The 14081-nt window shown below is 46.2% G+C and overlaps 1 protein-coding gene across 1 annotated transcript in view; it reads left to right on the forward strand.

Annotated features, from left to right (window-relative positions):
- Nucleotides 1–3210: 3210 nt before the first annotated feature.
- LOC106551192 (active breakpoint cluster region-related protein) overlaps nucleotides 3211–14081 on the forward strand; it is a 208465-nt gene continuing 197594 nt past the window's right edge. The window contains exon 1 of the mRNA XM_087702865.1: nucleotides 3211–3550. Within this exon, the coding sequence (XP_087558991.1) occupies nucleotides 3475–3550 (76 nt within the window). The 5' untranslated portion in view covers nucleotides 3211–3474. The remainder of the gene's footprint in view (nucleotides 3551–14081) is intronic.

The raw sequence follows: 14081 nt of genomic DNA on the forward strand, positions 1-14081 counted from the left end.
GAGTCTTTTTTGGGGGGGGGCAAATAAAGGGCAAGGGAAGCATGAGGGTGGGGGTCCTCCATGCAGCGAGCAGAGATTAGGGGTACAGACTCAAGGGGATCCAAAGCCCCCTCCCCCTTCAAATCCTACCTGGTCTCCAACTGCCCCCCCCCCCCGTCCCGGGGAGGGTCTTCCTGGACCGAGGGGGAAAATGCATTTTTTTCCTGCGGACCCCCAGTGAAATCAACCCTCGCAGGGGCAGCAATGGGGGTGCAAGGAAAGGGGGACAAGGCATGGGACGGGGGGGGGAGGGAGAAGGAGAGGAGGAGAATTGAAGCCCACCTACCCTAATTAGCCCCTTTCATTTGGGGGGACTCCACCCCCCCATCCTCTAACCCAGGGGTCTCCAACCTTCCGGACTTAAAGACCTCAATTCATCCGTTTAAATCCCCCAGACCACTCTTATGAATATTTTTAAAAAGATACATCATATTTAGTGCAATATAAAAAAAATGCATTTTTTTTCTGCGGACCCCCAGTGAAATCGACCCTCGCAGGGGCAATGGGGGTGCAAGGAAAGGGGGGGGACAAGATGTGGGGCGGGGGAGGGAGAAGGAGAGAAGCCCCTCCAGCCAGGCACAGCAGCCTCTCCCAGCCCCCTCAATGGGGCGTTCTGAGAATTGAATCCCACCCACCCTAATAAGCCCCCTTTCCTTTGGGGAACTCCCATCCTCTAATCCAGGGGTCCCCAACCTTTTAAACCTCAAACTGCCCAGCGTGGACCTCACCCCGTTCCTAAGAGGTCTTTAAGGGGGGCGTGCATAAGCGCACCAGCGTGCCTTCCGTCCCTCTCCTAATATTCCCTTGTATTTCTATCCCTTTCCTGTATTCATAATCATGTTTCTACTTATATCTGTTGTCAAATTCATGCTTGATGAAAAAAAAATTAAAGTAAAATAAAGTAAAGTAAAATAAAATAAAGTAAAATAAAATAAAGTAAAATAAAATAAAGTAAAATAAAATAAAGTAAAGTAAAATAAAGTAAAGTATAATAAAGTAAAGTAAAATAAAGTAAAGTAAAATAAAGTAAAGTAAAATAAAATAAAGTAAAATAAAATAAAGTAAAATAAAGTAAAGTAAAGTAAAGTAAAGTAAAATAAAGTAAAATAAAGTAAAATAAAATAAAGTAAAATAAAATAAAGTAAAATAAAATAAAGTAAAATAAAATAAAGTAAAATAAAATAATGTAAAATAAAATAAAGTAAAATAAAATAAAGTAAAATAAAGTAAAATAAAGTAAAGTAAAATAAAGTAAAGTAAAATAAAGTAAAGTAAAATAAAGTAAAATAAAATAAAGTAAAATAAAATAAAGTAAAATAAAATAAAGTAAAATAAAATAAAGTAAAATAAAGTAAAATAAAGTAAAATAAAGTAAAATAAAGTAAAGTAAAATAAAGTAAAATAAAGTAAAATAAAATAAAGTAAAATAAAATAAAGTAAAATAAAATAAAGTAAAATAAAATAATGTAAAATAAAATAAAGTAAAATAAAATAAAGTAAAATAAAGTAAAATAAAGTAAAATAAAATAAAGTAAAATAAAATAAAGTAAAATAAAGTAAAGTAAAATAAAGTAAAATAAAATAAAGTAAAATAAAATAAAGTAAAATAAAATAAAGTAAAATAAAATAAAGTAAAATAAAGCAAAGAAAGTAAAATAAAATAAAATAAAGCAAAAGAAAGTAAAATAATAAAGAAAAATAAAATAAAATAATAAAGTAAAGTAAAATAAAATAAAATAAATAAAAATATACCACTCAATTCATCATTTTAAATCCCACTAATGGACCACCCATGTGCATTTTTGAAAAGAAAGATACATCGCATTTAGTGCAATATAAAAAATGCACTTTTTTTCCTGCGGACCCCCAGTGCAATCGACCCTCGCAGGGGCAATGGGGGTGCAGGGAAAGGGGACGGGGGGGGGCGAGCAGGAGAGGAGCCCCCCCCCAGCCAGGTGCAGCAGCCTCTCCCAGCTCCCTCAATGGGGCATTCTGAGTATGGAAGCCCACCTAATAAGCCCCTCTCCTTTGGGGGGGACTCCGCCCCCCCATAAGTTAATAAGAGTTAGTAAGCAGGTAAGAGTTAGTAAGTTATAAGAGTTAGTAAGCTAGTAGTAAGAGTTAGTAAGAGCTAGTAAATTAGTAAGAGCTAGTAAGTTAGAAAGTTAGTAAGAGTTAGTAAGTTAGTAAGAGTTAGTAAGTTAGTAAGAGTTAGTAAGTTAGTAAGAGTAAACTAGTAAGAGTTAGTAAGAGCTAGTAAGTTAGTAAGAGCTAGTAAGCTAGTAAGAGCTAGTAAGAGCTAGTAAGCTAGTGTTAGTAAGAGTTAGTAAGTTAGTAAGAGCTAGTAAGCTAGTAAGAGTTAGTAAGTTAGTAAGAGTTAGTAAGCCAGTAAGAGTTAGTAAGAGTTAGTAAGTTAGTAAGGGCTAGTAAGAGCTAGGAAGCTAGTAAGAGTTAGTAAGAGCTAGTAGGTTAATAAGAGCTAGTAAGTAAGAGTTAGTAAGAGTTAGTAAGTTAGTAAGTTAGTAAGAGTTAGTAAGCCAGTAAGAGCTAGTAAGTTAGTAAGAGCTAGTAAGAGCTAGTAAGAGTAAGGTAGTAAGAGCTAGTAAGTCATAAGAGTTAGTGTTAGTAAGAGTTAGTAAGAGCTAGTAAGCTAGTAAGAGTTAGTAAGAGCTAGCAAGTTAGTAAGAACTAGTAAATTAATAAGAATTAGTAAGAGTTAGTAAGTTAGTAAGAGTTAGTAAGCTAGTAAGAGTAAACTAGTGTTAGTAAGAGCTAGTAAGTTAGTAAGAGTTAGTAATTGCATTAAAATTTAGATAAGGAAACGATGTAGTAGCTTCTCAGAGCTTCATCGCTGCTTCTTCCAATTTTTGCAGGGCCCCCCAGGGAAATGGACCCTCGCAGGGGAAGCGGGGAGACCCCTCGGTCCCGGGACAGGGCAGGGGAGGGGGAGGGGAGGGGAGGGAGGGGCGGGCCGGAGGGAGGGTCCCAGGTGAGCCCGCCTGCCCGCCCAGCTCCGCCCGTCCGGCTAGTGCGGAAGCAGCCAGAGGCGGAGGAGCAGCCGGAGGAGCAGCGGGAGCAGGAGAGCCGGGCGGCCGGTGCGGGGCTGGGCTGGGCTGGGCGGGGGTCGCCATGCAGGAGGAGCCGGAGGAGCCGCGGGGGGGAGGCGGCGGCGAAGAGTCGGAAGCGGCGTCGGCGGCGGAGTTCGGCCGGGAGTGGCGGCGGCTCTTCCCCGGGGAGGCGCTGCCGGCGCTGCGGCGGGGCTCGGCGGGGGCGCTGGAGGCGGAGCTGGGCCGGTGCCGGGAGGCGCTGCGGGGGCTGCGGGTGGCCCTCCGGCAGGAGACCCTCAAGGCCCGCTACCTGCAGGAGTGCCTGGACCGCGCCCGCCGCCCGCCGCCGCCGCCCGCCCCGCCCCGCCGCTGGAAGAGGGCGCCTCCCATGGGACCCCCGCCCGAGCCCCGCCCGGACCCCGCCAGCGGCAGCAGCAGCGAGGAGGAGGAGGCCGCGCCGGCAGGTGAGTCGGTCTCTGCGCACCTGGACGGGAGGCTGCGCCCGCCAGGGGAGGCTTCGGAGGAAGCCGCGAAACTTCTTCAGGTAGACTGCTCCGGCGAGGGGAGGCTCCGGAGGGGAGGGAGGCTTCGCACCTGTTCAGGTAGACTGTTCCTGGGAGGGGAGGCTCCGGAGGGGGGCTTCGCACCTGTTCAGGTAGACTGAAACCTGCTCAGATAGACTGCTCCTGCAAGGGGAGATTCGAGGCGGGGGGGGGGGGGACTTCTTACCAGGCCGGGTAGACTGTTCCTGTGAGGGGAGGATCCGGAGGGGGCTTTGACACTTGCTCAGGTAGACTGCTCCTGGGAGGGGAGGCTCCGGAGGGGGACTTTGCACCTGTTCAGGTAGACTGTTCCTGGGAGGGGAAGTTCCGGAGGGGGGCTTCGCACCTGGAAAGGTAGACTGAAACCTGCTCAGATAGACTGCTCCTGCAAGGGGAGATTCGAGGGGGGGAGAAACTTCTTACCAGGCCGGATAGACTGTTCCTGCGAGGGGAGGCTCCAGAGGGGGACTTTGCACCTGTTCAGGTAGACTGTGCCTGCGAGGGGAGGCTCCGGAGGGGCTTCGAAACTTGGCTGGGTAGACTGTTTCCTGCGAAGGGAGGCTGTGGAGGGGGGGGGGCTTCACACCCTAGAGTGCTCCTGCGAGGGGAGGGTCCCTAGGGGGCTTTGAAACCTGGGCAGGTAGACTGTGCCTGCGAGGGGAGGCTCTCCAAAGGAAGCGGCAAAACCTTCTTGAGGTAGACTGCTCCCGCCAGGGGAGGCTTCAGGGGAGTGGGGCGGGGGAGCTTCGCATATAAAGTGCTCCTGTGAGGAGAGGCTCCAGAAGAAGCTTTGAAACCTATTCTGGTAGACTATTTCTGTGAGTGGAGGCTCTAGAGTGGGGGGGGGGCTTCGAAACCTGCTCAGTTAGACTGCTCCTGGGAGGGGAGGATCCAGAGGAAGCTTCAAAACCTGTCCAGGTGGACTGCCCCTCAGAGGGTGCTTCCAGAAGGGGGACTTCGAAACCTGTTCAGATAGACTGCTCCTGCGAGGGGAGATCCAAGGAGGGAACTTCACACCTGGCCTGGTAGAACTGGGCGCTGGGACGGAGTTTCCACAGGAGGCTTTGCAGCTGTCCAGTTAGACTGCTCCTGTGAGGGGAGGCTCCAAAAGGGGGCTTCGAAACCTGTCCAGGTAGACTGAGGCTCAGGAAGGAGCTTCACACCTGTCTGGATAGACTGCTCCTGGGAGGGGAGGTTTCGACGGGGGCTTCACCCTTGTCCAGCTAGACTGCTCCTGGGAGGGGAAACCACTCGAGATGGCTTCGAAATCTATTCAGATAGACTGCTCCTGTGAGAGGAGGATCCAGAGAGGGCTTTGCACCTGTCCGGGGTAGCCAGCTCTTGTGAGAAGGGTTCCGGAGCGGGCTTCAAAACCTGTCCAGGTAGACCGCTCCTCCAAGGGGAGGCTTTTCGAAGGAGCTTCGCACCTTGTCCAGATAGACTGTTCCTGTGAGGGGAGGCTCAGAGGGGGTGGGGGGTTGAAAATTGTCTGGGTAGACTGCTCCTCCATAGGGGGCTTTGCACCTTTTTGAGTAGATTGTTCCTGTGAGGGATATGGGGGTGGGGGGGAAGCTTAAGGCCAGGGCTGCGTCTCCCAGCAGGTCAGCACCCAGCTCTCTGTCCATGCTCAGAGGCCCTCTTCCTCCACTTTCCTTCTCATGTGGCATCTTCTCAGGAAGTTTGGTATCTGCCGTACGGGGGAGAGGCGTCTGGATTTTGATTATGGGACACGTTGGGTGAGTTGTAAAGTTTTCAAAAAAACAGATGGGTTTCCTGCAGGGGGTTGGACTAGAAGACCTCCAAGGTCCCTTCCCACTCTGTTATTTCCAGAACAGTTGCGGCTTTCAACAGTCACTAAGCCAGTGTTTCTCAACCTTGGCAAGTTGAAGTCCTGTAGATTTCAACTCCCAGAATCCCCAGCCAGCTATGCTGGCTGGGGGATTCTGGGAGTTGAAGTCTACAGGACTTCAAGTCGTCAAGGTTAAGAAACACTGCACTAAGCGAAATCGTCGTATGTCGAGAACTCCCTGCACGCAGCAGAGATCCAAGGACTTTGATAGGCCCAAACTTTTCTCAACTATTGGAGAATTTCCTCTCCCGGAAAACCTTTTTGCTAGCATAAAAATCCCGGTTCTCCTTTTTCCACCATTCCTTCTTTTTAAAGTCACTCTCAAAATGCAAATTCCTCCCTTCGCTTTGTTTCAGGAATTTGCAAAACCTCGGGATGCAGTGTGACTAAATTACAGATGGGCACGGGAAATGTGTGTTTGTGTGCGTGCGCGTGTGTGTGGACACGCATGAATGTTGACCTGCAGGTGTGAAAAGGGGACAATCTTTGTAAAACGTATTTTCCATTAGATTTGCCAATGGAAATCTCATCCTGGGTTATGTCATATTTACATCCGTGTTTTTCAAGAGTTTTGACAACTTTTTAAGAGAGGCGGACTTCAACTCCCAGAATTCCTCCAGCCAGCAACTGGAGGAATTCTGGGAGTTGAAGTCCGCCTCTCTTAAAAAGTTGTCAAAACTCTTGAAAAACACGGATGTAAATATGACATAACCCAGGATGAGATTTCCATTGGAGAATTCTGGGAGTTGAGTCCCGTCCCTCTTAAAGTTGCCAAACTGGAGAGAGACTGATCTGCATGGAGTATCTAGATAGTAAACTGAATGCTTCTCCCTTGGGGGCTGATACAAACTCAGAAATGCCCCCCCCCCAGGAATGCCACAGGGACTAGCACCTTAACTCCTGATTTTAAAGCGTCCCTCCAGATTACTTTTTGCTGGCCTCTCCTCTTTCCTTCCAGAATTAGAAAACTTGCAGCCACTTAATTCGGTTTCCGCCGGCCTTCCTTATGATTTGCAAGGAAGACCTGGGAGGTTCCTTAAAGATCATCTAGACGGGTGGTCCTCAATTTTGGCCATTTGAAGACGGCGGGAACTTCAACTGCCAGAATTCCCTGCAGTTCTCAGAGGTCAGGAATTTCCTCCTTAGCTGGGATCTTCATTCTTTGAATTGCAAATTTAATTCCTTGGCAGTCCTGGAAACAATCCCTTTTTAGATATTTGCCAATTTTTTTTTATGGGGTGTTCTCTGTTGCAAGCCCACATGGCTTCCTCCTAGAACTGGGGAATCCTGGGAGTTAAAGTCCAGCCCATCTTCAAGTTCCTGAACCAACAATTTGGAATTAAAGATCTGTGATCTGTTTTGGATTCTTTGGGTAAAATTTCCCAAGATTGTATTGGCCTTTTTAGCTGCTGAATCCAGCTGGTGGCTCCGTTTTATGCTTCATGCTCTGGAGAAGTATTTGGAATTTAATTTCGCATTTATTAATGCTGTTGTTGATGCATTACTGGTATTTAATTGTAGTCCCTGTTTAATTACATTTAATCAAGGAACCGCCAAGAAAATTCTCAATAACAGGAACAACTGTTGGCATATAAACAGAGAGATTTGTTTGTACACCTCGCATCTAGCGCTGATGATGTTACCTAGTTGGGTCATGTAACTTCTGCAAAAAAAGACACCAAACTCGGAGACTATAAACCGCTCTACAATAATCTCCTCCTCCTCCTCCTCCTCCTCCTCCGCCTCCTCCTCCTCCTCCTCCTCCTCCTCCTCCTCCTCCTCCTCCTCCTCCTCCTCCTCCTCCTCCTCCTCATTTTTTTCTGTTCTTCCTCCTTTCTCCTCCTCCTCCTCCTCACACTGATGATGCTACCTAGTTGGGTCAAGAGATGTCTGCAAGAAAACCCTCAAACTCAGAGACTATAAACCACTCTACAATTCTCCTCCTCCTCCTCCTCCTCCTCCTCAATTTTTCTGTTCTTCCTCCTTTCTCCTCCTCTTCACACTGATGATGCTACCTAGTTGGGTCATGTCTGCAAGAAAACCCTCAAACTCAGAGACTATAAACCACTCTACAATTCTCCTCCTCCTCCTCCTCCTCCTCCTCCTCCTCCTCTTCCTCCTCCTCCTCCTCAATTTTTTCTGTTCTTCCTCTTTTCTCCTCCTCCTCACACTGATGATGCTACCTAGTTGGGTCAAGAGATGTCTGCAAGAAAACTCTCAAACTCAGAGACTATAAACCACTCTACAATTCTCCTCCTCCCTCTTCCTCTTCCTCCTCCTCCTCAATTTTTTCTGTTCTTCCTCCTTTCTCCTCCTCTTCACACTGATGATGCTACCTAGTTGGGTCAAGAGATGTCTGCAAGAAAACTCTCAAACTCAGAGACTATAAACCACTCTATAATTCTCCTCCTCCTCCTCCTCCTCCTCCTCCTCCTCCTCCTCCTCCTCCTCCTCCTCCTCCTCCTCCTCCTCCTCCTCAATTTTTCTGTTCTTCCTCTTTTCTCCTCCTCCTCACACTGATGGTGCTACCTAGTTGGGTCAAGAGATGTCTGCAAAGAAAACTCTCAAACTCAGAGACTATAAACCACTCTACAATTCTCCTCCTCCTCTTCCTCCTCCTCCTCCTCAATTTTTTCTGTTCTTCCTCTTTTCTCCTCCTCCTCACACTGATGATGCTACCTAGTTGGGTCAAGAGATGTCTGCAAGAAAACTCTCAAACTCAGAGACTATAAACCACTCTACAATCCTCCTCCTCCTCCTCCTCCTCCTCCTCCTCCTCAATTTTTTCTGTTCTTCCTCCTTTCTCCTCCTCCTCCTCCTCACACTGATGATGCTACCTAGTTGGGTCAAGAGATGTCTGCAAGAAAACTCTCAAACTCAGAGACTATAAACCACTCTACAATTCTCCCTCCTCCTCCTCCTCCTCCTCCTCCTCCTCCTCCTCCTCCTCCTCCTCCTCTCTCTCCTCCTCCTCCTCCTCCTCCTTCATCATCATCATCATCATCATCAATTTTTTCTGTTCTTCCTCCTTTCTCCTCCTCACACTGATGGTGCTATCTAGTTGGGTCAAGAGATGTCTGCAAGAAAACCTCAACCTCAGAGACTATAAACCACCCCACGATGATAATCCTCCTCCTCCTCCTGTCCTTCACGTGATCATCTTCCTTCTCATTCTCATCAGCTGAAAACTTCTCTGGCAAGTTTACTTCCCATTTTTGGAACCAACTCAGTTTCCCTTTTCGAGTTGAATAGGCCACTTGTGTTTTGATAAAGTCTCCTCCAAATCAAATAGTGAATCATTTTTCTTGACAATAGTGAGGCCAGAGGCATTGTTCCAAGAATAATTTTATTTTTTTAAAAATAATAATGGCCCTCAAACCCCCAGCTCCTGACTTTGGGAGTAGACTGGCGTTTTTCCAATCTGGTCAACATTAAAATATGTGGACTTCAAATCCAGAATTCCACAGCCAGCATGCTGACTGGGGAGTTCTGGGAAATGAAATCCGCATATCTTAAAGCTTCATACTTGGAATTCTGGGAGTGGAAACACACCCCTCCTAAAGCACACTGGCTGGGGATTATGGGAGTGGAAGTCCACCCCTCCTAAAGCACACTGGCTGGGGATTCTGGGAGTGGAAGTCCACCCCTCTTAAAGCACGCTGGATGGGGGATTCTGGGAATGGAAGTCCATCCTCTTAAAGCATTGCTGGCTGGGGGATTCTGGGAGTGGAAGTCCACCCCTCTTAAAGCATGCTGGCTGGGGAGTTCTGGGAAATGAAATCCGCATATCTTAAAGCTTCATACTTGGAATTCTGGGAGTGGAAACACACCCCTCCTAAAGCACACTGGCTGGGGGATTATGGGAGTGGAAGTCCACCCTCCTAAAGCACACTGGCTGGGGATTCTGGAGTGGAAGTCCACCCCTCTTAAAGCACGCTGGATGGGGGATTCTGGGAATGGAAGTCCATCCCTCTTAAAGCATTGCTGGCTGGGGGATTCTGGGAGTGGAAGTCCACCCTCTTAAAGCATGCTGGCTGGGGAGTTCTGGGAAATGAAATCCGCATATCTTAAAGCTTCATACTTGGAATTCTGGGAGTGGAAACACACCCCTCCTAAAGCACACTGGCTGGGGGATTCTGGAGTGGAAGTCCACCCCTCTTAAGCACGCTGGATGGGGATTCTGGGAATGGAAGTCCATCCTCCTAAAGCACACTGGCTGGGGATTCTGGGAGTGGAAGTCCACCCCTCTTAAAGCCTGCTGGCTGGGGAATTCTGGGAGTGGAAGTCCTCCCCTCTTAAAGCACTCTGGCTGGGGGATTCTGGGAGTGGAAGTCCACCCCTCTTAAAGCATGCTGGATGGGGGAATCTGGGAGTGGAAGTCCTTCCCTCTTAAAGCATTGCTGGCTGGGGGATTCTGGGATCTGAAGTCCACCCTGTTTAAAGTTGCTGAAATTGAGCACCACTGTATTAAAGACATATCCAATGAATTTATGTTTATTTCAATTTTCCAGTTTGGAAAGTGCACGTTGAACAGATCCGATTCCCCAAATTCATCTCCATGTGTTTCTGGTTTTCACTAGAATGTAATTTTGTGGTGCTCATTTGATGGAGCAAAATGGAAAAACAAACAAACTAAACTGGTTTTGATTCTTTTTGATTTAAAACCATCCAGTAAGCTCCAAGAGATGTGGGAATAAAAAGGATTAAATTGGTACTGAAATCAAATTCCTTTTCATTCAAAACTTTTTAAGATAATCCAGAGCGGTCATTATCTCTCCCCATAGTCAACCTTGCAAGGTCAGGGTTAAGGGTGTTCTGAAGATGGGAAGCAGATAGGAAAGATTTCATAATTATATTTTTTATGGCATCTCATCGCTCTTAAAAGGGTCCGTGCTTTCGATTTTCAAGTTAACTTTGAAACAATTGCTTTTGCAGGGACAACTTATTTTAGAAAGAGCATGGATTTTTTCCCCCTCTTCCTGGATCATTTATTTATTGGCGCTTCCTGCTTAATCATTTTTAAAGGGGCTGTATAAAGTCCTAGACTTACCATGGAGCCCCAAATTCCCGTTGCTAAGTGAGACATTTGTTAATTGAAGGCTACGTCAACAGAGGGAGAGAATCAAGATCACGTGAAGTGCTAATGCCACTTTATAATGCTTTGGTAAGTCCACACTTGGAATATGACATTCAGTTTGGTTGCCACGATGTAGAAAAGATGTGGAGACTCTAGAAAGAGTGCAGAGAAGAGCAAGAAAGAGGATTAGGGGACTGGAGGCTAAAACATATGAAGAACGGTTGCAGGAACTGGGTAGGTCTAGTTTAATGAAGAGAAGGACCAGGGGAGACAGGATAGCAGTCTTTCAATATCTCAGGGGTTGCCACAAAGAAGAGGGAGTCAAGCTATTCTCCAAGGCACCTGAGGGCAGAACAAGAAGCAATGGATAGAAACTAATCAAGGAGAGAAGCAACTTAGAACCGAGGAGAAATTTCCTGACAGTGAGAACAATTAAGCAGTGGAACAGAAGTTGCCTCCAGAAGTTGCGAATTCTCCAACACTGAAGTTTTTAAGAAGATGCTGGATAGCCATTTGGTCTGAAATGGTATAGGGTTTCCGCCTAGGCAGGGGGTTGGACCTAGAAGACCTCCAAGGTCCCTTCAACTCTGTTATTGTATAGAATAGAATAGAAAATAGAATAGAATAATTAAATAGAATAAGAATAGAATAGAATTGTAGCATAGAATAAATATGGAATAGAAGATAGAAAATATAATAACAATATAGAATAAAATAGAATAAAATAGTGGAACAGCTTGCCTCCAGAAGTTGTGAATGCCCCAACACTGGAAGCCTTTAAGAAGATGCTGGATAGCCCTTTGTCTGAAACGGTGTAGGGTTTCCTGCCTAGGCAGGGGGTTGGACTAGAAGACCTCCAAGGTCCCTTCCAACTCCGCTATTGTATTGAATAGAATAGAAAATAGAATAGAATAATTAAATAGAATAAGAATAGAATAGAATAGTAGCATAGAATAAATATGGAATAGAAGATAGAAAATATATAACAATATAGAATAAAAATAGAATAAAATAGAATAAAATAGAGTAAAATATGTGGAACAGCTTGCCTCCAGAAGTTGTGAATGCCCCAACACTGGAAGCCTTTAAGAAGATGCTGGATAGCCATTTGTCTGGAACGGTGTAGGGTTTCCTGCCTAGGCAGGGGGTTGGACTAGAAGACCTCCAAGGCCCCTTCCAAACTCCGCTATTGTATTGAATTGAATTTTGCTCCATTTTACAACTTTTCTTGCCACATTTGTTAAGTGAATCACTGCAATTGTTAAGTGAATGACATGACTGTTAAAGTGAATCTGGCTTCCCCGTTTGTTCATCAGAAGGTCGCAAAAGAGGATCGTGTGATTTTCCCCAAGACACTGCAACGGTCATAAATATGAGTCGGTGGTCAGGTGTCTGAATTTGGTCAGGGGGAACTGCAACGGTTGCAAATGTGAAAAACGGCTGTAAGTTTCTTTTTTCAGTGCCAAGTTTTTGGTAACGGTCACTCAATGAACTGTTTGTAAGTCGAGAACTACTTGTGTTGCTCGGTTTGTTAGAAATATATCTAAATCAGTGTTCTCAACCTTGGCGACTTTAAGTCCTGCGGACTTCAACTCCCAGAATCCCCAGCCAGCTATGCTGGCTGGGGATTCTGGGAGTTGAAGTCCGCAGGACTTAAAGTCGCCAAGGTTGAAAAACACTGATGTAAATAAAGGAGGAAATTTCTGCTTGCTACTTAGAGTTGCCTTAAAACAGAACATAGAAATAAAATATCAACGTGCCTTCGATTTAGGCAGGCGTGGTATCAGTTTTACATATCAGCAGTCCTCGACTTACAACATTTCACTTAATGACTGTTCGGAGTTAACCCCGGCACCGAAAAAAGTGACTTACGGCCGTTTTTTCACACTTACGACCTTTCCAGCGTCTCTTCAGTCATGTGATCCAATATGCTTAGAAACTGGCATGTACTTATGACGGTTGCAGTGTCCCGGGATCATGTGACACACAACCTCCCCCCTTTTGGCGACTTGACAAGCAAAGTCAATGGAGAAGCTGGATTCACTTAATGACCACGTTATGCTAACTTAACGACTACAGTGATTCGCTTAACAACAACAGCAAGAAAATGGGGTCATGCTCACAGAGGAAAGGCCTCACTTAGTAACAGACATTGTGGTCGTATATCTGGGCCGGCGACTCCAAATTCACAATCGGCGATAGTTGAGATTTAAGCGCACCCGTTTTTTGTAAAACTTTGCAAACGTTATGGGGATGTTGTGCAATTGTTTAATTTTAATGTAACCTTTGATCTCCTCTCAGCTATCTGTAAAAAAATAATAATAATCAGTCTCAGATTTGTTTGCAAGACACAGTTATTAAGAGCGCCTGAAATGCTTTAGTTTTGGTTTGGAGGAAGGCAAGTTTCTAGTCCCTAGCGCTGAAAGAAATGTCGGTGGAGAGGGAGAGCCGGGCTTACATCTGGTGGAAATTGAAACAGCAGAGAGATTCTTGGTGGAAAGTATTTTAAGACCGTGACGTAAAATTATCCTGCAGAACGCTTCATCCATTTCTCATGAGGGAATGCATAATTCAGATGTGGCTCAATAGGAAATTACTCAGCTCCTGGGCGGTGGCGAAAAAAAAAGATTAAAGGCAATCCATCCAAAGAGGAGATAAAGAAGGTAGATTTGGTTTTGCACAAGAGCAGAAATTTATCTTGAATGACGGTCGAAGAAAACCATTTTTCTCAACCCAAGTTCTTTAAGATGAGTGGACTTTGACTCCAGAATTCTCCCAGCTAGCATGCTGGCTAGGGGATTCTGGGAGTGGAAGTCCATCCCCTCTTAAAGCATTCTGGCTGGGGATTCTGGGAGTGGACGTCCATCCTCTTAAAGGATGCTGGCTGGGAATTCTGGAGTGGACGTCCATCCCTCTTAAAGCATTCTGGCTGGGGGATTCTGGGAGTGGACGTCCATCCCTCTTAAAGCATTCTGGCTGGGGATTCTGGAGTGGACGTCCATCCCTCTTAAAGGATGCTGGCTGGGAATTCTGGGAGCGGAAGTCCATCCTCTTAAAGCATCGGCTGGGGGATTCTGGGAGCGGAAGTCCATTCCTCTTAAAGCATGCTGGCTGGGGGATTCTGGGAGTGGAAGTCCACCCCTCTTAAAGCATTCTGGCTGGGGATTCTGGGAGCGGAAGTCCATTCCTCTTAAAGCATTCTGGCTGGGGGATTCTGGGAGCGGAAGTCCATTCCTCTAAAGCATGCTGCTGGGGGATTCTGGAGTGGAAGTCCTCCCCTCTTAAGCAATTCTGGCTGGGGGATTCTGGGAGCGGAAGTCCATTCCTCTTAAAGCATTCTGGCTGGGGGATTCTGGAGTGGACGTCCATCCCTCTTAAAGCATCCTGGCTGGGGATTCTGGGAGTGGAAGTCCTCCCCTCTTAAAGCATTCTGCTGGGGATTCTGGGAGTGGAAGTCTCCCCTCTTAAAGCATTCTGGCTGGGGGATTCTGGGAGTGGAATCCACCCCTCTTAAAGCATTCTGGCTG

This window comes from Thamnophis sirtalis, unplaced genomic scaffold (assembly GCF_051295495.1).
Source record: "Thamnophis sirtalis isolate CommonGarterSnake01/CBP01778 unplaced genomic scaffold, rThaSir2_p1.2 scaffold_17, whole genome shotgun sequence".
NCBI lineage: Eukaryota > Metazoa > Chordata > Lepidosauria > Squamata > Natricidae > Thamnophis > Thamnophis sirtalis.